Source organism: Motacilla alba, chromosome 8, assembly GCF_015832195.1.
Source record: "Motacilla alba alba isolate MOTALB_02 chromosome 8, Motacilla_alba_V1.0_pri, whole genome shotgun sequence".
Classification (NCBI taxonomy): Eukaryota; Metazoa; Chordata; class Aves; order Passeriformes; family Motacillidae; genus Motacilla; species Motacilla alba.
Genome location: NC_052023.1, coordinates 16,873,206 through 16,898,773, shown reverse-complemented (window position 1 = coordinate 16,898,773; position 25,568 = coordinate 16,873,206). Strand labels below are relative to the sequence as shown.

The window sequence follows — 25,568 nt, the reverse complement described above, 5'->3', positions numbered from 1 at the left end:
TGTGGCAATATAAATATGAAAAGAAGCTTGCAGCTTATGTTATCCTACAAGCAAACTTATGTTTGTCATTTACATTATGGCAAAAATTAAATATATTTCTGAAAGATTACAATTTATTTTTAATTTCAAGTTTTCCATAGAACTTTGAGAATTTCAGAGTCTTAAATTATGTTGTAATAGTCACAGGGGAAAAGCTTTAAATGAAATGCCAAGAAATTCCAAGAAAGAGGAAAGAAGAGTAAAAGTTAAATCTTATATGTACACAGTCTTAGGGGTTTTTAAATATCGTTTTTTGTTTAAAACTTAAGTTGTAAATACTGATTATGACTTTAAAATGTGGTGGTTTAGAAGTTTTGGTGGGACATTCTTTCATTTGTAGTTTAAATTCAAAGTAATAGAGCCACTGCTTGAATTTAAGTGCTTGTTTTGATCTGTTTGCAAATGAAGTGTTGCAAGATAGTGGTATATTTGGTGGTACATAGTTTTGCCTTGTTTCTGTTACCGTTTTCCTGTACTCATCTCTTTTCAACAAATCGTGAAATATGATTCTAATAAAATGTGTGTTTTGGTCACTTTTCAGCAATACAGCTTCTGCATACACTCCCATGGGATAAAGAGATAGAGACTTAATCAAGCCTGTCCTTTCATTAAGAGAGAAAGGGACTGTTTAAGAATGCATCAACTTGGTATGCTTAAAGACTTTCAGATTGTTCTAGAGAAAAAAAAAACAAAAAACAAAACCCTCAGATTTTTAAACCTCTTAGGTATTGCAAACCAGAACTGAAATTTTCCATGCAGCTTTATCATTTCTCCTGTTCAAGGGACCTGAGTTTTGCACTGAATCAAAACGCTACAGTGACAGAGTGCTGCCACTCCCTAGAGAATTACCAATCTTTTTACTGGAGTTGCTTCCAGAACACAGTTGGCCAAAGTAGGGAAATATGTGCCTCGGTTGCTTTATTTTAGTCCAGGATACGTTTTGCATGCAGAGTCTGTTCTGGATGGCAGAGGAATCCTGTAGCAGGATTTGACTGGATGCTTAATGTCTCAAATTTTCACTTTTGCTGTATAAGCAGCTCCTTGCCATTGCTTGCTTTGTGGCCCACAAGCTTTTTTGTGGATGCACAGTGAAGGAAAGAAGGCATCTGAGTTGACTTAACAGCCCCCTTTCCTGGGAAAATTTCTCTATCAGGTCAAGTCTCTCTCACGTCTTCTTTCATCATTTCCTTGTGTATTTTTTACATGTTATAACAGGGATTTATCAGAGGTACTACTTTGATAATTTTATTTCTTTGCTTCATTTTGTCACACCATCATCACTGTAAGAACATAAGCCATTTTTTACATTATGTTCTTATGCTTTCTTTTTCCCTCTTCACCCTTGATACCCTGTACATATACAGTTTCTACATAGGTCACATTCCCACCTATGAAACTTCTTATTTAGGTAGTTCTTTGTTTGTAAGATGTCTTTTCATGTAAGTCTAGAGTGGGAATCTGGATGTACTAATTATTACACAATGAGTAATTCTCTCCTATAATTGCTTTTCATGCAGAGTTAACCAAAACATCAAGGTTTTGCATATTGTTCCTATGTGAAAAAAAGAATGGAGATCACTTATCTGTGATGCCATCCAGTTTATGTGCAACGTACCAAGTTCTGTTCCTCTGAATACAGAGAGGAAGGAATTTTTGGTCCTAGTTTCCAATTCCTTTTAGCCACAGTCTTTGGCCCAATAAGTGCTTTCTCTGGACTGACCAGTGCACAGCACCAGTATTTGTTTGATCAGTGTCTGACTCTTTGATTCTGCTGGTGGATTGCTTTTCGGGTATTTCTGCTGCTTTTGTCTCTTGTCCCATCTTGTGGGTGCCCTTCCCTTTTTGTTAGCAGAAAAGATGGACTTGGCTTTATTACAGACTTTAGTAAGTGCATTACCAGCCTATAACTCTATTAGGTTAGGAGAACCTTGTCCAATTCTTAACTGCAAAATTTATTTAAGGCAGTAGGCTAGAACAAGTATCATGGAAGTTATGGCAAATTACCATTACTGTAGAAACAAATCTCAGGGAAGAAGGTTACTTTTCTCAATAAGATATTAACACTTCTTTGGAGATGAAGCAAGCTTTGGGGTCATTGACTGATACCTTCTGGCTTTCCCACTCTGCCTTTAGTATTCCTTTTATAAAGCAGTTATCGTTTGAGATTTTTCCATAGATTTACTGTCTTAAATTGTAAATCTGTGTATTTTCGAAAATTAACTGTACTACTTACAGCATGTCTTACACTTGGCAAATTGTTTAAAGAAGAGAAAGAAGAAATAGAATTATGACCTGGTCTGCCAAAGAAGAGGTAGTTTTTTTATGTACTAAGGTGGTAAGATCTCGGAGATGTGACATCACAAGCTTCATGGCCACTTCCAATTTTTAATTTTTTAAAAATTTTTCATTCTGCAGCATTCAGAAACTGCCTCGCAAGTGGCAGAAATTTCTTGCCACTTGAACATGCATTACAATGCAACATTCCTGAATGAATTACTTAGTTAAGCACAAATAGTTGTGATCAGCAAAGGGGACAGACCTTTGCTCAATGTTATTACTCAGTGCCACAACACAGGACCTGAGGTGTGCATGATGTTACATGGAAAACTCAGTTTTATTGAGGCTGTTATGTAGAGGGTTTGTTGATTTCATTAATGACAGAAAAAGATAAAGGTACATCTGAAGTGGAAGTACATCAGAATCTATCAGAAAACAAAACTGATGGGCCTTATATTCAAGTTAGGAAACCATGCCAAGTTCAAGTGATTAAAAACCTTAAGCAAACTTACTTGGGCAAATGTCCAAAAAATCAATTTATACTAATAAATTATTCTGTCACAGCAGGAGGATAGTTTTAATTTGGAAATACAATCCAAGTCAATTTTGCTGAAATTGAAAAGGCACAATAAGGGAAATTACTTTCCAGATGAGATGAAATTGCTGGCTCTGCTGACTCACATGAGTAATTTTGTTGGGGACAGGATTATACCATGATATGTGGCTTGATCCTTGTCCTATTACTGCTGGAATCCCAAAGGGAGACTGAAAAAGGAGCATGAATTACTGTGCCTGGAATACTTACTATAATCACACTGTGATTTGGAGTTACTCAATCGTGGTGCCTTTGTCATACACACTTTTTAAAAATTAGTGATGCTAATTTGACAAAACCACAGCTGAAGTAAGAATCTGATATTCCATATTACATACCTTGTGTTTGCAGTATAACAAGGCAACATCAGTAGCAGCATCTTTTAATGTTTCTGGCATACTGTGATAGAGGAAAGAACCAATGACTTATCAGTCTAGTGAAGCATTATAGTGTGAACTACTGGATTTAAAATCTACATATAAAACTCCTTTCTCTGTGCATTTGCATCACATGTGCCCCAATATGCATGATTGCAACTGTGAGAGAGAATGCAGGAAAGCAAAAGTTCAGCTCAGTAGATCAGAGAGCTGTGCTAGGAATCTCCCATTATTGCTCAGTTCATAACCTTTTAGCAGTAACTTGATTTCATAAAAGCCTCTGAACAGGTGGTGTTCAGAAACAGAATGATACAAACCTAGGTGGGATTGAAATTGTTTCTTTTTATGTGAAAACCCCTGAAATAGTATAAATTATGTGGATAGTTCTGCAAGACTGTCCATGTGAGGAGTCCAGAATAACTTCACTCTTGAGCTTGTTAAGTAATAACAGAATAATAACTGATAAATTGAAGCAGGTCATGTAGCCTTAGTGGTTCTATCCAAAAAATCTGGTGACCTGACAAAACCTATGATGATCTCTTTTTGCAGGTCCTTAGATGTACAGGAACTGACATTTTTAGACTAGATAAATAGAACAGAGATCTTGTGTTTCTCTGCAATACATGCTGTCATTTTTATTTTTCTTCCCTTCCTTTCCCTGGAAAGGAAGGATATTAATTTCTTAGTAGGGAAAAGATATGTGCCCAAAATCTGCCACACACTTTGCCAGTGTGTTCATTATCACATTTTGCCTCTTAAAAATGTTGTCATTACCTGCCTTAAGGAAAAGTTAATCCTGTTTTCAGAGATAAAAAGAAATAATGTAAAAGTAGAATAATAGGAAACTCCCTCTTCCTACAATCACATCCCATAATGATATATTTAGTGGGTTTTACAATTTGTTTTGCAATTCCATTTTATTCTTAACCTTCATAAAGGCTATGAATATATCTTGAGTCCTGACCACTAGACTGTACCCTGCATCCAATGAACATTGGTTAAATAAGAGTTATTTGAGTTTATTCACCAAAACTACCATTGGCAGAAAGAGCAGAAAGGCACTTAGTTGCCTTGTGAGAGAAAGGGAAATTTTTTGTCCTTCAGTTGTAGAAACAAAATTTTCATTAAAACAAAAAGGATAAGTCTACCAAGGTGTTAGCAAAGACTTAAGAGCATGTAAAAGTGTGCCATAATAATGCCAAAATAATCCCATTGAAAGGTGTAATTGCAGTATATTTGAAAGCAATGCATCTTGTATTTCTTAGTATCTTATCATACAAGGGTATGAATTTTGCTTTGTATGGGGGGTTTGGAAAATAGGGGTATTAGTATTTCGGTTTGCATTCATTTGTTGGTTTGTGGGTTTTTTTGGTATAAATTAATAACAGCAAATGCAGCTGGCCAAGTAAGATTAGATAGCCACTGTTTATCACTGTATTGTTAAAGAGAATGCTGCTCTGTGGAAATTCTAGGATTCCTTTCATGCAAAATTCTTCTTTGTTCTGGGATGATAAGTGTGATGACTTCTAGCAATTGCTGTAGATTTTTAAATTGTTATGTATTAATATGGAATCCTAAGTATTCACAATTAAATAAAAAATATGTAGTCTTAAAAAATATATTCTTCCTGGAGTTGTTAAACAGTGTTGAAAAAAGGTCCTCTATGACAACAAATTTGGAGTCTTACTTTAAAATGTATGAACCAGAAAAGAGGTATTTGTCCCTGATTTTATTTATGTTTTAGCCAACCAGCTGTGGTTTTCCTTTTATCTCTCTGAGAATCATATGCCCTTCATGCTGACGATCTTGCAATCTGAAAGTACCTGTTTAAAGCAAGCCATAAATGAAAGATGTCAGTGGCTGAGCTCGTCCTCGCCTCACATAAGAATGTTCTCTGTGGCTTCCACATTCCTCAAGGAAATTCTTTTGTGGTGTGTCGATTAAATGTGTTGATTTTCTGGTCAATATTACTCCACAAAATACTCTTAGTTACTGGAATGCCACAGTTCTTTAGTTCTTTACATGTATACTCATTATCCATAGCCTACAATATTTTCACAATAATGAAAAAACTGCAATAAAGCAAATCCTATAACACAGTATTCCAATGAATAATAGAGGGAATTCGCAATGTGACTTGCAAATTAGCATGTTTGTTCTTTAACAGACTGTGAAGTGACAAATTCCAGAATTACAGCTTCCACAGTGTAACTGTGTATGTGTCTCTGAAGCGCAACCATTTTGACTTTTTTTCAAGGTTGAGTACTGAGGCAAAATTCACAGGGACTTCCAAAACAATGTCTGGTCCAAAAAATTATATATATTGCTAACTGTTGCTGTTCTAACTGAAATGCTTTTAAAAACATTTCTAGGAATGTATTGTCCACTGACACAAATACTGCTACCATGGCCTACCTTTCTGCAGAACAGTATTTTTACCTTTGCCGTTTTTATTTAAAAATAATTTAAAAAAAAATACATCAAAGCTTTTCTGGTGTTCCAAGAATTATGAAAATGCTAAATGGCTTTCCCCATCTCACAGAAAGCAACACTGACTCTTTGCTGACCGTAACATGTCAGCCTTTGGGGCGACTTCCTGTGTGTTCGGAGTAAGCAGATGTCTTAGAATGGGTGGTTTGTAGCTGAAAAGTCATAATTATAGTTGGTTTATCCAGAGCTAATGAGCAACTACTTCTTCTCAAGTATAGATGAAGGATCTTCAACTAAAAATAAAATGAAATAACATAACATAAATATACAACTCTCTGCACTAGGTGTCTGAACATGAGCATTTCCTGCTTCTAACATCAGTGTTCGGACAAAAAATGTTCAGACAGCAAGTTATAGACTTAGAATTGGGCATCCTTGAATTGATTTAGGCTATGCTCAAACTTGCACATAGACATGTCTTCAGAAACACAGCAATTCTTGGAAGCTTAAGTATTTGTCTGCACAGATCTTGCATAACTGCTTACATGGAGCAGTGATAGCAGGAGAGTATTTTATGTCTTTTATCTTCTGATGTCCATCATATGCCCATCTTAATGTCTATATTTTATTTCATCTTAGCAGCTGGGGAAAAAAAGTAATAAAAAATATTTTAATTTACAGATAACTCAAATTCAAATGTCGTAATGAGAACAACTTCCAGTTGTTTTTTTCCTTAGAAATATTCTGTAACATGTTGACTTTAGCTCTGTTCCCACCTTGGACAAAAACCCACCACAGAATCTTAGTCATTTTGACTGTCTTACAGAGAATGCAGTTTCATTCAAACCTTTCATATTCTTACAGAAAACATTGTTCCTTTTGCTATTCCTCTTCATTTTATGTCCTTCTTCATGTCTCACACATGTAAGAAGAATGACATTATCACTGAACGAGTATTGAGAAACATTCTTTGAATACAAAGGCTGAGTATATTTTAATTGATACTACAGTATCAAGTGACTCTGTTGATTCATCTTCTAAAAGATTAATTCAGCTGCAAGAACTAAACAAAATACAGTATTCAACATTCCCTGCTTGTATGAGGATTACAATGAAACAGTGAATTAAAGGTAAAAATCTTAATGCACAGATAGCTACCTCTTACCATGCAGCCAAAAAAGGGCCATAATAGCGGAACTTGCATTTATGAAGCACTTTCTGAATTCAGTTTAACATTCCTTAGCAATGTTATTTGTAACTTGGTTTTGTTTTTCAGAGTCATAGGCATTGGAAAGGAATAGATAATGAAGTATCTACCCATTTCTAACTGGCTGGCCCAGCTTGGTCTTGCAGAATATTGCACACTCTTTGAACAATATGATGGTATAGAGGTGAGAATTGTCCTTTTTCAATAAAATTCTTGAGAATCTGTTAAGATCTTTAAAGCTTCTAAAGAAACCCCAACCAAAATGTGCCTATAAAAGCTTCTATTGTGTTACCATAAGCATCTGCTGTTCAGTATTGGAGTTATCAACAATCTTAGTTGTGTTCCTTCTTACAAACTTTTTGCTGAAGTCTGAAGAGCAGGTATATTGCATTTGCAGTCCTTCGTTGTCTTTCTTGGAGGATGATTTTGGGGTTTGGGCGATGTTGAGTCTTTGAGAAAAGCAGTGGGACCCTCTGTCACTGCTGAAGCTGAAAAATCATTTCTGCTGACACGTGAATTCAACACATCAAATTGAAATTCTGTACTGCCTTATAAATAATGGCTGGAGTTATTCAGCAGCTTATTTTGAAAGTAAAATAGTAATGAATTTTTGGAGAAAAAGTGGATTAAAGAGAACAGATCAGGTTTGATTACTCAAATGCATTATATGGAAATTCTTGTTCTTCAAAACAGTATCACAGTGAATATCCTCTCCATTATACAAAACCTTCCTTTCTAAAATCATTATTCCTATCAGTTCATGCTGAGATTTATCTTCCTTCATTAATTAATGCAATTGGAATATTAGCACTTTTGGTTTTGTTTTTTTTTTTTTTTAACTCAAAGGAGTCCTGGTTTTCAGGAATTCTGCAGCTAAGCTGACCAGAGTTGTTTTGAGAAAAAACTGAGAGATAAGGAATAAATGTTTTAAAAAAAAAAATGCCTCATTCCTTACAATGACGTACCTTATCATGACAAGGGGCCTTCATATAAAATATAAATACACTTACATTTGCTGTTATGTAACCTATGGTACGAGAAACAGCAAACATATCTGAAAGACACTTGAATTCTCCTGTATTAATGGTATAATATTTTCCTTACTCTGGCATTTGCCACAGGACTTATTCCATCTTACAGAAGTTGATCTTAGAAAACTGGGGATTGAAAATCAAGGCCACCGAACACACCTCATTTCCAATATCCTGCTGCTTCAGGAGGTAAAACAAAAGAGAGGTAAGAGTTCCGTGTTGTATCCTAAAGACCAAGGAATGAGCTAAGGCAGCCAGAGCTTCTCTGTCCCAAAGGATGATAAACAAATACCCTGATTCAGCCTGTGATACTGCTCTGAATGCAGATCACTGGGGGACTTTACACAGACAATAAGAGGAACTGTTGAACATTAGTTTAACAAAAATCAAACATTCATATTTTGACATGGATTTACAAAATAATACGCCCTGTATTTTTTATAAAAGTTGTCATTTAGAAAAGGCTTCACTTTTATTTTGGTTTCTATTGCTCTCACAGTCTTCATCTTAACAAAACACAGTAATGGTAACATACCATAATTGACGGAAGTCTGTGTCACAAATATCTTCCTCATTTGGAAAGATCATATCAGAAGGTCTAAACCAAGCTCATTTGTGTACATCCCACCTCATCCCTGCTGAGGGGAGGATGAGTGCTTGCACAGTTCTGACCCTTCTTTTCCATTAGGGAGATTTGCCGTGAATTAAGACTTGATCACTGCATCACTTCTTGTTTTTATCAGCTCAGTATCAAAATGCAACTCAAATTCATGAGAGTTGGAACAAGCCCTGTAAGACATTCTAGTCTGAGTGGAAGGGTATAGTGAGAAGTTATTCAGCTATGACTTGTTGTACTGGGTATTTTGAGAATTGTGCACAAGATAATGAGGACATAGATTCTGTCCAATAATTCTTCAGATCACTGCCAAAGGCAAATTTAATGTGAAGCACTTAGTTACTTGGCTAACAGTCCTGCTGCTACATTCTCTGGGTCAAGATAAGACTTTTGGACCATCTGTAGAAATTGAGTATTCATAAAATGTGTTTAGCTACTGAAGTTCTCTGAAGGAACTAGAACTGATTGTGTACAAGTAGGTCACTCTATTTCCTCAATGTTTTCTGACAAGTTCAATATTGATTTACACAACTTCTTATTGTTTAAGATTACACAACTTCTACAGCTCATAGGTTTGACTGTCTTAAAATATGGATGTAAATATGACTTTTTGTAACTGCTACTGTGAACAGATTAGGAAATTATTTCAGTTGATGATTGCAGTGAAACTGGATGTGTTTCAATTGGTATCTGGTTTTGTGTGCATTGGGACGGTGTTTCATAATCTTTTCAGGTACTGAAGTGTGGAATGCATTACAGTTGTCAATGTAGCACTGTTTTTCAGGGGGAAACTCACTTTTAAAACTGTCATTGACATGGTAAATTGATTTGTAGATAGTTATGCAACATTTCATTCAACTCAACAGAATGTCCCAGCTCATGATTGTTCAGCTTCACATGTGTTAACCCTACATCAAATCTTGATGTATTGCTGATGACTTCAGTGAATATGAATTTGAGTCAAATTTTTTCCTTTTAAAATGGTGTGTGTATATATATATATTTTTTTTTTCCCCTTCAGACACAGATTTTGTCAAGTGACAGCATAATGCCATTTTGGTTTTGTTTTTTTCTTTTGGCAGTTAATTGCTAGAACTCTTTAAGCTAAATTCTAGTAAAATTAGTGCTGGTTCATATTTTTATGGGCATTTATCTTGAGCAATGTCTCCATTCACTGTTGGGTTTTGGAAAATGATAATTAAATTTATAATTTAATTATGTGCTTGAAAAAAATACAGACACATTAATCTCTAAGTTCTGTTTACACAAAGATATTTACATCCTCAATTGCTTTGCCTATTGTATTAAGGATTTCTGGGAAGGTTGAAAACAGATCAGTTCAGTCAGTCATACATGAGTGCAGACTGGTTTGTTTTCACAGTAGGGACTAATGGTTGTTATCTGGTCTCCAGCCTGTTATGACACGGTTTTGTTTTGTGTCTGTCTTTGACAGAATGCTGTGTCTAGGAGCAAAGTGCCTAATCAGTTACACTGAAATGCTCATTTTCCAGAACTTTGCTGTAGTCAGACATTAGAGAAAACTTCTAAAATTTTCTATTCTAGTAAATAAATGCTAATGTCCTACTAATGTACTTACTGGATCAGAGCAAAGGCTGTCTTCTCTGTTTGCTGTTATTTTGAGCTCTAAACAACAGCATTGTATTTGGTGCTGGTTCAACAGTTTCCAGAGAGTGCTTCAAGTGATAAGTCACTTTAATAAGTAAGCATTTGCACAGGGTTAAAAGTGACATTAAATTTTGGGAGTATTTGTGAAAATATTTTCTGTTTTCTAAAAGATCTTGATTCTGAAACTACTTTGACCAGGACATGTCTCAGTGCATTTAGATTCCATTTGGATTCATCCTGTCTAACTCTAGCTACTTGGGCTGTGTTTCCGCAGTAATTAATACCAAAATCTGTGCGTTGACATAATGCCCAGCAACACATTAGAGCTGGATGAAACATGTGCACATGATCACATATCTGTTGAATTAGGCAGAGTACACAATACAAAGTTCACTGGCTTGATGCTTTTATGCCATCTTTATGGCAGTCAGTGATAGGGAAGTGAGTAGGACAACTGATTTTTGAGTGGCATTAGCTAATCAACAGGAAAATAAATATTCAAAATTGTTACAACACTTCAGCTCAGCAGAATAAATTTAATAGTGGATCAGTAATTTGAATAATGGGGCTCTGATATTTTTGATCTGTAGAGGCCTGCTACATGCCTGGGCTTGTTACAGTGTGGAATCAAGATGCATCCAAAAATTGGGTACTAGCACTTCTAAGACAAGCAAAAAAACATGGCCTGTGCTTACAGGAATGTTCTCAGTGGCTATCTAGCGCCTTTTTGAAATACTTGTGTGGCATCTTAGAAAAGCCAGGAAATTACATATCCCCCTCCAGAAGAAGTTTCTTGCGGTATGACAAAAATTGGTGACAAATCAGGTGCAATCTGACTCCTGTATTAGTTAAAAGGTCTTCCTTCCCCGAGCATGAAGCATTGCAGTGAGTCCTGCAACAATCAGCAGTTCAAGACACATCCTGAAAGCCACAGCCCAGCACTTGTATGGTAGTGCTTCTGGAAGGAACCAGGGTTTTCTCAGTATCCTCTAATACAACTAAAGCAGGGGTTATGCTATGTGGGACTGGGCCAGGGTGTTATTTAACCATATTGTTTTATGTTTGTTGTATTTCATCTCATTTACCATAGTGTACCGAAGTCTATGGGAGGGTGATTCTATTATGACTTCTTATGACCTATAGTAAACAAATAAATCGTGCTTCAAATGTGTTGAGGAAACCCACCATGATGTGACCAGCTGCTTCAGTCCAGTAGAAACCGTACTGATAAAGAGGGAAATGTAAACACATAAATGAAAATGTCTATTTTGATACAATGAAAAAAAGGCCTTGGATATTGCCAGACATGGAAGATCTTTCCTTTTTCCCTTTAAAGACATGAATTTAAATACAGCATTATATTTGAAAGCTTCATATTATTTGACTATTAAAATATTTGTATACATTTCCATATATTCGTGATGTATGTTTCTATACATCACTGGTTAAGTTATGAGTGGAAAGAAATGGAGAAAGCTAAGTGCTAAGTATTTTTAAGGAGGTGTTCTAAGAGAAAGAACTTTGTTTTTCCAGTAACTTCTTTTACTGAGATGAATTCCAAATAATAGCATTTTATGGCCTCATGTGATTTCATTAACATCTTGGAGTGTTTTTCTCTGAGTGGAAAAAGGTAAAATGAATATTTCCTTTTTGTCCTGTACAGGTTTTCTTATACAGGGAGTTTTAATAGGATAAAGGTTTAGATCTACTAAATTTTTTTAAATCTACTAATTTAAAATCTACTATAATTTTTTATCATATAAAAAAGGCCAGCTTTACTGCATGTAAATAAAATATATGCATTGACATAATTTATGGTAGATAAACATAAAATAATATGCAAAACCTGAATTAGATTGGGTGCAATTAATATTGCATAATATTCTGCTTTTAGATTTTGCATTTAAATTCTTAGATAACTGTTTCTGCTATGTTGTATTTCTTGCTATGCTTCAGTGGTATGAAGTTAAATATTAAGTGATTTCTTGTCATTACATGGAGGACCTTAGTTCTGTGGTATTAAGAAGAAACCTGAGCAAGCACTACAGAGCCTGAATTGTGCTTGGGATAATATAAATAGAGAATGCCATCTTCAAGAAAGGTGTAAAATAACTGAGGCACTCTCTCCTGTGTTTTTATTAGGTGACCATTATAGTTAGCGCAAAGCAATGACTCGTTTGGCATTGCCAGCTGCAAATATCTTCCCTCTGTCACCTCAGATAAAGTTCTTCTACACATTCTGATGCTTTTGCTCTTTGAAACACTACAAATGCAGGCAGAGTGCTTTGGGGCAGTGCTATGTAGTGTCAACCTGTCAGATTCCAACCTCACGCTAAAGCATGCTGGTAACTTTGCCAACAGAGGGAGAGGAAGCTACTTTGATCTGCATGATAGAGGTGGCATTGCTACCTGTGTGGTCTGTTTTGCTCTCACGGAGAGACACAAGGATTTGGAGTTTTTTACTTTCTCTGTTTGAGAAAGTCAGCAATGTAAATGCTGTTACAGAGTTGTTAACAAACACCTCTGACAGTACCATTTCATTTACTGGAAGTTCCAAATTTGCTTACTGGTGCTCTCTCACACTCTGTTTATCCTTGCCTCTATGTCAGTTATGTTTGAAATGAAAAACATCTGTCACAGGCAAAGAGAGGCTGGTAATTCCCCTGTATTTGAGACTTTTTACAGAAACATGGAGAAACAGAAACTTGGAATAAGTCTGACATCCCCAGTAACAGTTCCACCACTGCTAAAAGCAAAGAGAGGAAAACAGACCCTCTGGAAAAATGGGACCCATAAGACCTTGTCCAGCTTCTTTCCGCATTTACCAAAACTAGTCAATAAAAGAAAACTGGATTTAGAGCCATTTTACCAGTGTATTTCAAACTTTTGAATGCCAACACAAGTTGCTTCACATGATTTTCAATACCAAATTGAAAGAGGGGGAAAGGGACACTACGTATTATTGCCACAGAATCTGTGTGGTTTATTTGTAATATTTTTTTAAATTACAGATTATTTTTTGTTCAAGATTATAGTTTTCTTGTATTATATCTGACAATGAATTTATATAACTCTTCAAACTCTCTTGCTGTACTATAACATTGTTTGCAGAATGATCAGCTATGGGATGTGTCTGCTTGCAAGCTTTTCTGAGGCTGGGGATTGCCAGGGTTCTGAACACCAACTCCTAACAAGTAACTCTTTGGGACTTTCTGAAGGACCTTGTGTCTCCAGACATAAGACAGATCAAATAGCAAGAGATCATGTTGATAGTTTTATTATGGACGTCTGGAGAGGTGCTGACTAAACTTGCCGTTTCAGTTGGCAGCCAGGGAGGACATTGGAAAACACAGTTGCCATAGCTCATAGTTTTTCAAAATAAATATTGTCATATTCCAAGTGCTGGAGCATTTTTCAATTCATATTGTCATTTTTATTTGCCCTGATATCTTTGACTAATTTGAAAATTACCAGCAAATAAACTTAATTTCCTAGCCAACAGCTATGATAATTACTTTTTCTATGTGGCATCTGTGGGGAGGGCTTGAGTGTAGCATTTTGTTTATTTGGGTCCTTTTTATTCTAAGACAAGTCTGTACTAGCAACTTGCTTTGAATTGTGTTTATCAGGGCATCTACGTGAACTGCTGTGTGAGCAATCCACAGGTGCCATGTCCTCATCATGTGTAGTTACTTCTGCATTTTATCACTGCAGCTGCAGAACAGTGCTTTTGGAGTAAATGCGTTTTCTCCTGGCTATTTGAGGAAGACTGGAATTCTGACATTTAAGGTCAAATTGAAATTTTCCAGTGAATCCACTTCTTGTGTCCCATTGTTTCCTTTGTTTCTGTAAGCCAAGCACATTCGAAAGTGGTCTCAAGAACTGGCAAGTACTCTTATGCCAGCTCTTGGCATAATTAAAGCATGCAAGCTATAGCAGCACAGGTCTTGGGACCTGTGTCCCAGTTGTGTTCCTCTGCACTTATCTGTTCAGTTAGCTGCTTTTTTGGATTTCTTTGCAGGTGAAAAGATGCACCTGTACATACTCCTCTCCTTCAGAAAGCAGAAGTCAAGGGTGGCCATGGAGAGCCCCAGCAATGTGTGATGTGTGGCCAGCAACGGCCAGCACACTGCTGCTTTCTCAGCCTCCCTCAGGCTGGTGTCACCAAGGACAATGCTTCAGTGCTTGTCAGTGGCAAGGTGATACAGAGACAGCGTGATGCCATATAGATTAACAGATGGCTCAGGGTATGGCAGGTTAAAATGGAATGCTGATGGGGAGGGCTTGACAGAGGTGCTGTGCTCCTTTCATGACATTGATGCTTCCAGACTTCATCCCACAGCTCAGTGAACTCATTTCCAAAGTAGATAGAAAGTATGAGAACAACAAAAGCTTTGCAATGAGGAATTTAATGCAGTTTAATGTGGAGTAACTCATAACCAGTGGAGCTATTGTAGGCAGTCCTGTGAATTTTTCCTTCTTGCATCCTGTAGGCAAATTCTCTTTAACAGCTTTGCATCAAGTATGTGCAAGGATGGGTTGTGTAAATTGTTAAATGTGAAGACAAAGACCAATTTTGAATTTCACCTGAAGACAAAATAAAACTTTAGGAAAAGAATGTAATGACTCATGCAAGTAAGAGTAATCACAGTTTAGGCAGGGCTGCCCAGCTACAATCCCATTACTTAGCACACAGTCATGCTCCTAAGGAAGTTACTGCCCCTTTTCTGGTTCTTAGTCATAGAAAAAATGACAAGCGTGACTACTTCCTATGTAACTACAGTGCCTAAAAATTTCCTGAGTGATTAGAATCAGCCAGTGGAGACCATGTTATGTGCTAACAGATCAGAGGTTTTGGCACAGTTTGAAATGTCTTTCACCTGAACTGTGGAACGTGTGGTTTAGATAGAGGAGCAAGACATTTTCCATTATTCAATGAGGAAAATAACAGTTTGCACTTCTGTAGCATCTTCCACTTGATAAGCTGATAGAGTACTATACAGTTTTCCCTGTGAAAAAGAATTACCACTGTGATGTATGTTACAAAAATGTTAGTATATGTCATACAGGAAGTAGGTGGGTCAGAATACTAAAACTGAACATGGAATCCACATATCTCAACTGCTCTTTCTGTATTCTCACCCTAATGCCATTTTTCTTGCACTGGATGTATTGGTGAGGCATTTTGGTGTCCAACATGAGATCACAGTCTAGTGTTCTTTGGTTCTTTCCTCTTCCCTCTCTCAAGTATGTTTTGAAGAAAGATTATGAATGGAAGGAATATTCTATGGGAAATCTCCACAGATTGCTACTCGTGCGAGTGAAGTCCTGGAATCTGTTACTGTGCCTGAAACCTTTCTGGTACCTCTCTATCCTCAATACTTTTCACAACCAGCAAGACAAACTCCAAGTGCCATCAGCTAGTGAAGATTTTGCAGTTTTCCTAGTTGATCAGTAGCTCAAATGACAAAGGATTTGGGGAAAAACAATGTACAGAAGAACAGAGTGAGGTTTTGGTGTGCAGTTAAGCCTTGTTTTATGTGAAATTAGTTTGAATTTAGATCTTAACTTCAAGGGTCTGTTCTGTGTCAATAGGATGCTGTAATTTATTGTAATTTGTGGAGAGGAAAATATAGAAGTCAGTCTGTCAGCATGCCACAAGTATTGACTTATCCATTCACTGGTGCTGGAACATCTTTTTGAAAGCTGTTGTGTTTCACATTTACCTCAACTTTTCTGTTTTGGAAGTTGTTGTAAAAAGTGTGTGGCAACACCAACACTGATAATGCTTCCCTACTGCTCATGCCTGCCCTTAAGGGACTGGTGTTGCTATGGGAAGGGGAACACCAGTCAGAAATGCTACTGAGCCTCCTTTACCTTAGTGTACTCGATAAATTTAATTTTCTAATCTTCTGTCTCTGTCCCTTACTGAATATTGGAGCAGTACTCTCTGCCTTTATTTTCCTTTCTCTTATTTTACGCTAAAATTCATTTTATTTGAGCTTTCTTATGGAAACATTCTGCTCATATCTATGAAAATTCCTAGACTTTCCCAAGAATTTTTATCTCCCAACACCTATTTCAGCAATTTATGTGATGGCTAAAGAATCTTGTCTTGATCAGCTAAATGTTTCTTAAACTCTAGCTACGCTCCAAATGACGTTTTTTTCTGGTTTGAATTGCTTCATCCAAAAAAAAAAAAAAAAAATCAGTTGCTGTGAGATATTTCAGATAGCTGAGATTGAAAAATTCAGTTTTATGGACAATGTATAAAATGTTAGATTATAGAGAAGCAGATGTCCAAATTCTACCCAGTACCCAGAGATGTCACTGTGGTAAGACATCGTGTGGAATTTTAATCCTGCTGCTGTCACTATTGGATGTTTAACTCAGTGTGAGAAGACCAAAATTTCATTTATTTTTGATTATTGGCTTGGTAATATGCAGAGGTCTTGGAACATAAATAATCTGATCCTTAATTGCATTTATCATTTAGATATCAGCAACATTATGTAGTCAGGCTCTGAAGTAGATACATCAGAAGCAAATTATTAAAGCTAGTCCTGGTAAAAATGGAGAAAGAGAATGAAAGGATTGAACATTAGAGGGAAATGAATATAGTGCATGAAGAGGATCTCCCAAAACAGAACCACCATACTACCAGTAGGGATCAAATGTTTAATGTCAAAATCAATTAAATATTTGGTTAGGCAGAAGAGCATTTACCTCTGGAAAGCTAATGCAAAAAGAATAACAGTGAATAGGTTTGAAAAATGAAATCCTATGAATTCTGATACACTGGAAATTGAAACTGAAAAAACTGGAACAACTGTGGTAAAACCAGAGAAATGTTGGCCAGGCAGCCTGAAGGACTGAGCCAATGGGAAAGAGACAAATACTGTGTTAAACTGATCGAGACCGTGCTTCAAAAGTCAGCTGAGTGTGCCTTGGTTTGTACTGAAGCAAAAGCCCTGTGGCTGAGGCAATGGTACAGCTGAAGGTGCTTGAGATAATTAGTTGAGAATGAGGGTTGTATCTATAATTATCGCGTTGTTTTGAAGGTACACTTTGCAAAAGGAGGGTAAGTGACCGACTGTTCTGGCGTAGCTCCCGATTCTGTACAGCTATTTGACCCTGTGTTGTAGAAGATGCGTTTTATCCCACCAACCTGTTGCACAAATAACTTCAAGCGGCTTGGTAGGACGAGGGGGGCGCCTACCAACTCAAGCAAATTGTGTGTGTGAAGTACGTAATAGGCTCTGGATCGTCCGTGAACCGGGTGGGTTTAGCTAACTGTTAATTTTTGCTGTAGCGCTAATTTGAGAGACGAAATTATGGAGGCCAAGTCGTTAAAATCCATGGAAAAGGGCATGGGCAGGTCACGGCCTGGGGGGGGCTGTTGCGCCGGGGGCTCGGCGAGACTCAGCCCGAGCGGCCCGGAGGGTGTGGCCGGAGCCGCCGCGCAGCGCCCGGGGCCGGAGCCGCCTCCCGCCCCAGGTGAGGGGCGCCCGCGAGGGGCTCGTGGGGCGGGCGGCAGAGGCACGGACCGGGGCCGGGCTGTCGGGGACCGGGCAGCGAGCGATAAGGCGCTCGGGAAGGCTCCGGTTGAGTCACCCTTAAGTAATCGCGAACTGCGCTTCTTTGGGGCGGGCTGGTGCTGGCTACGTGCCGGCTCCTGCCGCGGCGCGGCCGGACCTTGGGCTCTCCCAGAACGTCCCGGCTCGTTTTCTGGCAGCTCCGCGCCGCTGTTGTTGCGGGTCCGGCCTCCGGCCACCCCTCGCAGCTGCCCGGCTGCCCGCTCCGGTTCCGCGGCCCCGAGGGAGGGGCCCGGGCGGCTCTCGCTGCCGGGAGGTCGCCTGGCCAGGACGGACGCTCTCGCCGATCCGCTGAAAGCCCGGGGAGAAGCAGCAGTGGTCAGACCCGGTAACTGCGGGGACTGCGTTGACCTGTCGGGCAGAGGATGCAGAGTTGGATTTGTGCGTGAGTGTGTGCGGGTGTCCCTGTGTCCCCGCACCGCTGTCAGGGCAGGGGGCGCGGGAGCAGGGCAGGGCAGGGCTGGCCTGCGGGGTGCTGGAAATGCCGTAGCTGTGACAGTGACTACCGAGACGTTGGATCCAAGTGCTTAGGTTTTGTGGGAATCGATCCCGTGGAAAGCTGTTAAATAAGTATAAAACACTGGTGTGTACTCGGGATACCGAGATACTTCTCAGAGTAGAGAGAAAAGAAACGCTGTGTCCTTTTTTTCCCCCTGTCTTTTGAAGAGGAGAGGGCGCAAAAGCACTTCTTTCCAAATTTGTGATTTCTGAAAGGCTGTGTTAGTTCGAAATAGTAATGCTGAAAAGGTTTTTCATTTGAAGTGGGTTGTTCTTTTTTTTTTTTTCTTTTTTTTTCTTTTTTTTTTTTTTGTGGGAACAGAGGAGCAGTCAAAATAAATTGCTTCCTTTATCAGAGGAGGAACAAAAGGTTGTATTTTTGAAGCATTGCCTAAAAAAACCCTTAGATTTGACTGTAACCTTGGTAAAGTTCTCTGTTTCTGCCAGCAGAATGGGGAGAGAAGGTTTATTTCAAGTCAAGGTTTCATATTGTTCAGGATTACTGAGCTAACTGATTGGGCACTTGCATTTCAGAGATAATTTCATGGCCAAATGAAGAAAGCTGTACTTATTATTGAATCATCTTCAGTGATCACTTTTTCTTGGCATTTTTATAGATATAAAGGCATTCTACATGTGAAAATTCACAAAGAGAAGTATGGGGTTTATCTGTTTCTCTCATCTTGAAAAAAAAGACATTTCAAAAATAATTTATCCTGGGCTGTGTGTTTGCTGTTGCACAAGAATAATAGTAAAAAATAACATTTTAAATATACAGCTCAAGGGGGAGGGTGGAAATTGTGTGGCATATATAAAGAGAGAGAAGGCGAGCATGAGCATTGTGATAGCACTTCAAGACCCTTTGGAAGCAGTGACCTGACTAATCTTGTGGGGATGTTTGATGTTTGACAGACTCATGTTTTTTTCTGATAGTAGCTTAAAGCCTTTGAACTACTGCATGTGCTTTCTCAATCCATGTCTCTGTATCATAGCAGGCTGTAGGTTCTTGAACCTTAATATTTTTCTCAAAGTCTTGTGACATGTTTGCTAGACAAGCTAGTGCATCAGTTTTTCTTTTTCATTACAAAAGCAGAAAATACAGGTTGCAGAAAGCTGCTTCTAAGCCATTTTGGGGAGCAGAAATCCTTTCTGTTGCAATAATGAAGAATGCTACACTGCTTCTAGGGAGACAACATGAAACCCATATTGAATTTATAATGGCTACAGTTTTGATTGTGTTTATTCCTATGGTATGTTAACTTTACAGGCTTTTAAGTCATGCTTTTTCTTTTCCCCTTATTTTCTTATTGCACACACAAAATAAAAAAATCTGGGGAAATTCATCTGCCTTTTTGTCCTGGCCTTGACTTTCTTCACCATTAAGGATATTTGCTTCCCTTTTTTTCTGTGCGCATCTGCATAGTGCGTGCAAATATGCCAAGTAACTTAGCTGGGAGAAGAGAGTGATGGATCTTCCACTTGTTGAAATTTATTGTTGCTGATTTCAAGGGAGGGATGGGAGATGGTGGGAAGAATTTGTGAAGAGATTTGATGTGGCAAAAGTACATAGAGTTTTCACAAAAGTTGACTCCATCTTTTAAATACCTGAGAACACACAGATGAATATCTTAAATCATGGTCAAGCCCTCTTAGCTTCATAGCATATATAACGGTAAAGATTGGTGATAACACCAGGTATAAACTCCAGTGATTTTGATCTATGAAAGAGAATCACCCAAATGCTAGGTCAAGAAGACTGTGAGGAAAATGTGGGTCTTTTAACGTCCAAAACTGATTTAGATCTAACTCTGAATTTTGAAGTAGTTTGAGAGTTTGATTTGGAATTCTGAAATTGTTTTTCTGTTTCCTTTTATGAAGTTTCCACTAACACGAGTATATACAGCCTTGAACTGTTTGCTGTGCCATTCATGCATCTCTGAGGCTGAACTGAAGAGTTCCCTTTCCTTCACTTCTCTTCCTCCAATATATTGAAACAAAAAAGTAGAAGCCACTGCCATTGGTTGTGTTATGTTGTGGTATGTAAGGGGCACTTGATCCTATACCTGAATCATTTTGAATGAACCATCAGAACACTTCCTCAAACTGTGTGAACATCAGAAAGATTTCATGAGGACAAGCTGAGCCAGAAAATTTGGATTTGCATCCGGTTCAAACCGGTCGGAAGCAGAAGGATATTTAGTGTGTTGTTTTAGGGAACTGAAAGTTACTTGTTTCATTGTTCATGGTTATTTTTGTTTTGAGCAACGATGTGAAGAAACCAAATCCCAGCTGTTTGGACTTGTCCACCAGATATGTATTTTATTTTATGTCAAATCTCCTACTGTTATCTTAAATGCCATGTTGATTTGAGAAGCCTCTTCATTTGTATTTGCTCACCCTCATTCATAACAAAAAAGTAGAACCTGTCAGAAGTTACCTGGAAACCTTTCATGCTTTCAACTTCTCTGAATTCACCATGTGACTCCTAACAATTCTGTTCCCATATATTCTTCCAAATTACAAACTGAAGAAAGAGAAGTGCCCCTCTGCGTATAAATGCAAATTCATTTGCCATTTTTAACATTATATTGGCACAAGTCCATCTTGTTTACACCTAGTTAGGAGAAATTTGCATGGCTTCCAAAGTGTTCTGTTTTGTTAGTTGCTGCATTTTGACAAATCAGAATGTGTACAATTAAATTTCAGTTCCTTTTGAGCCATTGTTCTGTTACAATTTCTACTATTTCTGTTGTTGATTGCATAATGGCCAATGTTCAAGGCACACTGTCTCTTAGGGAGTAAAATTTTCAGGGTTTCTATATCTGGTAAAGTCAAACATTCTTTGAATCATATACTAAAGTATTTGAGGCATTCCAGAGTCTTCAGCTGAAGAGGCTTCCACTTTCCAGTGTTTATATTCAATACAAGAAAACTGGATGGACGGTTTGGCAGGACTTTTGTTGCTGAGCTGGTTGCTGTAGTTCTCTGTTAATATTTATGAAGACTATCTAGTACAGCAGCACATGGGCAAGCAGATAAATGTGTAGTGGAAGCTAGCAGACCTGTTGTTCTCAGTTTTGTTTGGGATTTTTTTTGTTTGGGTTGGGTTTTTTTATTTGTTTGGGTTTTGTTTTATGAGGTTTTTTGTTTGTTTGGGATTTTTTGAGGGTTTTTTTAGAGAGGTTTTGTAGGGAGGATTGTTAGAAATTTTATCAAAGCTGCACACATACTTCTGGCTACGTGTATTGCAAGTTCTTGAACATAGGTATTTTTGTACTAACTGTGGAACTCTACCATGAATCCTCAAAACAATACTCAGGTATGAATTTGAGGATTAGGTTTTGAATTTGTAAGTCATGTGAGTACTACTAAAAAGAAGCAACTATTAGGTCAACTCTGGGAGTTTGGTTTGGATTCTTGAGGGCTTCTTAGGAGTACGGGTGAAATAGAAAATGCTGTACATCAGGGGGGTCATTAATTTGTTGAAAACTCTCAGACTGTTGGATTGAAAACCTACGGGGTTGCTGTAAGAATTACCTTGGGATGATTGGGTTAGGAGAGTGAATTCTCACCTTTCTTTGTGGATCCTCAAACATGAAGTGTGGACTCATCAGTTATTAAATCAAAGCTTTCTATGCTTACACTAATTACAGCTTGGATTTGACACTTGCTTGCAGGTAATGTGTTGTTCCATTTCGGCCTAGCCACGGGAACCTTACAGGAAAGGCTAAGGAAAACTCTCTCCCTGGATATAAACCAATAAGAAAATACAATAATTAAATACAGACTCTCAGCAGGCCCTGAAAAGAGAACAACAAGATTTGTACAATATGAGCCAGCTAGCTTCTAGTTTTTCAGACTCCATAAACAGGGTTTCTTGCTTTTCTACAGTGAATACACAAAGTTGAGTTTCAAATGATTGTGTGAATTATAAGAAGCCTTTCCCCCCAATTATTGGAGGTAATTTATATAATTCTGTTCTAATAATGAAGCTGAATTTACAAGAAACAAGCTCAGTCAGTTAGCTTTAGCTAGAGGAGGTTGCAGGCTTGTAGTAAGCATTTGCATTTTAGAGCTTTACATCTTTGGGCCACTTCTTCTGCTTGGAACAGTTGTAATGCAAAGCTAACTTTACAGCAATTATTGTGAAAATAATTATGTGATAGTTTTAGTGCTTGCCAAAACTAGCAGAAACTCTGTCCTTCAGCCACATCATAAATGGAGAGATGATTTAGTATTTCACATCACATCAGTGTGATAATTTATGGCAGAATTTTTGTGAGAATGTGTTTCGTTTTCTTTAGGATTTTGTATTTTATTTGGATCTGGATGACAAAAAATGTCAGTTCTTTGCTAACACCTCAGATAATTTCTACTCTTTTCATCAAGAGATGGGACCAGAGTCAAACAGATTGTCCCTAGGCAGAAGTGCTATTTCCAGACACTTTTCTACTATAGTGCATAGTACCTGTGCTCTGGCAAACTAAAGGGTAAAAAAAAATAAATAATTAGTTACTAAGTATTTATTGTAGGACTTTCAATACAGGAGAATTGGGAAAGGGATTTGTTGTTGAAGTCTGTTCAAGTCACCAGTCTTGTCCAGCTGGTGAATCTCTGCAGTGCAGCTGACAGGAAAAAGCCGAATTTTCACATACTTTGATATCAGCTTTAGCATTACTGTAAAAGTAAGCCTGTTACTATAACCTCTGAGTAGAAGTAACAGTAGCTTCAATGCAGAAACATTTTGATGGTAGCTATGATGCTAAGGCTGGAGAAGGGGGTGGGAGGACTCTAGAGGCACCTCTGCTTTCATTGCAACACCTGTGCATTCCCCAAAACAGGAGGAATTCTTGTGCAGCTGTGAGCTGCTGACTTCCAGGCTGCTGGGCCTTCAGGGTGCTCATCTTATTTTTCAGTATGGAACTTCTGACCGAGGTCAGAACAGATTCCCCCTGTCCATAACTGTTATTTCCAGAAGCATTTCTGCTTTCTGAATTCATATCAATCTCTGCAGCATCTGTGGCTGTTCCAGTTTCTATGGGAAGCACCTGGCTGATGAACACCTAGGTTAAATAATGCAGGGCTGGTTGCCCTTTAGGTCTGGTGGTATGTTCCATAGAGTGGCTTTTGCAGGCCAATACAACTGCATAGGATAAGGCAGCAGTCTGTCTTCTGCAGTACAACACTATAAACTGAGCACAGGGCAGCATTTTTTTGAGAATAGGACTGTAATTTGTTGATGAGCCCGAAGTATTTGTCTCACAAAGCTTTTTGCTCACACTAACAGAAAAACCTGTATTGTATGGCAAACTGCAATTGATTGTGCCAGAGACTGACAGCTATTCAAATCTCTGTGTACTGACAGCTATGCAAATCTCTGTGTCAACAGCAATTTGAGCTAGCAGGCTGGGCATGCTGAAGAAGAGAATTCCAGTAATCTGCTCCTGCCCTTATCTCTTGGGTAGAGCCGTTTAGTTTACAGCCTGTTAGAAATATGTGACCAGTTATCTGCTAGATTTATTACTTGAGCAAGACTCCTTACCAACAGGTTTTTCTTCACAGTGTGCCAGCTACTGGGTTTAAAAACATATTCTTCCAAACCAAGCTGTAGTGTCCATTATTTTTTGACAAATATTCTTAAAATTTTGTTTGTTGTCAGTAATTCAAGTTGATGTCTCAGTCTACAGAGGATGTGAAAAAGCAAAAAAGAGGAACATGGTGGATGAAAATGGGGAAATGTTCACGGCCTGCTATTGCATGCCTGTCCAGACTGGTTGCTTTTGGTTGTGACTTTTAACATATATAAAGTTACATACATGTGTGCTTGAAGTGCATTGGCAGCAGCGTGACTGGGTCTTGAGGTAACTGACTGCCTCAATGCAAAGCAAAAGTTCAGTTTCAGATACCTTTGTTAGTCATTAGTTAGTTATTTAACTTCCTTTAAGGGCTTTGATGATTGATATACAGTAAGAAATCTTGGTTTTGTTTTTCCAGAACCAAAAATGATAGCTGCGGGAAAATTTTCAAGTCTTCCCAGAAATGGCCCAGTGAACCACCAGTTCTCATTAGCTTCTTCCATGGATCTTTTGAGCACAAAACCTTCACCAATTGAGCATCGCTCAAACTCCTTCCAAGGCATCTCTATCCATGGCACTCTGCCCAGGAAGAAGAAGGGAGCAGTTCCCTCTAGGTCTTGCGATATGTTCAGCCACATGGGAACCTTGCCTTACACCAGAGCATGGCAGCAGCCACCTTTTGTACAGGACATCATAGAAGAGTACCCTCCAGAAAATGGAAAGAGCAGCGAACTCCATGCCAGGTATGTTGCAAAACTTTAATTTACATATATTAGTTGTGTAGGGATTATTACATGTTCTTCTAGGCCTCTAAAGGCCCAGTCATAGGTACAGCTGTTAATTATAACTAAGTTAGGTTTTCTCCCTAGTATTCAATTTCGGTCTCAATGGAAGACCTAAATAATTTTTAATGATTGTGTCTTTCCTTTGCATGTTTAAAAGGTATAATATTGTGTGTACTGTTCCCATGGAGGAATTTTTTTAAGTTACTGATTGCTTTGCTTTGTTGTAACAGAGCAATTTTAGACAAGAAGTCATAACTGTTCAAACTTGGTTTTGATTTGTATTCAATGTAATATGGATGGAGGGCTGAGGAAAAGGAGAGTGGTGTTCCAGTTGCCTCAAATCTTGAGCTACGTGTAAACCTTCTTCTGAAAACTTGGTGGAACCCAATGTACACTGAGCTAATGACAAATTATCCCCGTTTATTATTCCTACCTGATTTTTTGGTTAACATATGCAAAGCGCTTGAGAAAGATCCCTACTCTTTTAGCTAGCCTTTCTTTTGGGAACCTATTATCATCACTGATTAATTCTAACTTAAAGAACATAACTATGATAACATTTTAATAATTCAAAGTGAGTAATACTCTCTTTAATATATAAATAGACATCACATTATCTTGTGAAACAAAAGGTAAGCCAAATTGGTGAGAATAGGCAAATAATAATGAATTGTGTCATTCCCTAATGGAGTTCTTCTGATAACTTGGAGAAATTATCTTGTCAATTTTCAATGCAATAAGAATGTGTTCTCTTCTTGGTTTGTGAATGTACATCTCATAGTATAGTTGTTCATAGATAGTTAGTTCAAGGGGAAAAAAAGTTTCTACCTTCTTGAGAAAGCTGACATCTGAGTTTTAGAGTGTCTTGGAAATAATGTTCTTTATTATCTGACATTGATAATTAAACCAAAATAAA

At 38.0% G+C, this 25,568-nt stretch overlaps 1 protein-coding gene across 10 annotated transcripts in view; it reads left to right on the top strand.

Moving 5' to 3' along the window:
- BCAR3 (BCAR3 adaptor protein, NSP family member) overlaps positions 1–25,568 on the top strand; it is a 90,472-nt gene that overhangs the window by 19,120 nt on the left and 45,784 nt on the right. For 3 of the 10 annotated variants that reach the window (XM_038143797.1, XM_038143795.1, XM_038143796.1), the window contains 3 exons: positions 6,995–7,109; positions 8,047–8,161; positions 24,286–24,610. In XM_038143797.1, coding sequence (XP_037999725.1) covers positions 7,023–7,109; positions 8,047–8,161; positions 24,286–24,610 — 527 coding nt within the window. In that variant the 5' untranslated portion in view covers positions 6,995–7,022. The other 7 variants (XM_038143804.1, XM_038143798.1, XM_038143801.1 and 4 more) reach the window with 7 other exon arrangements.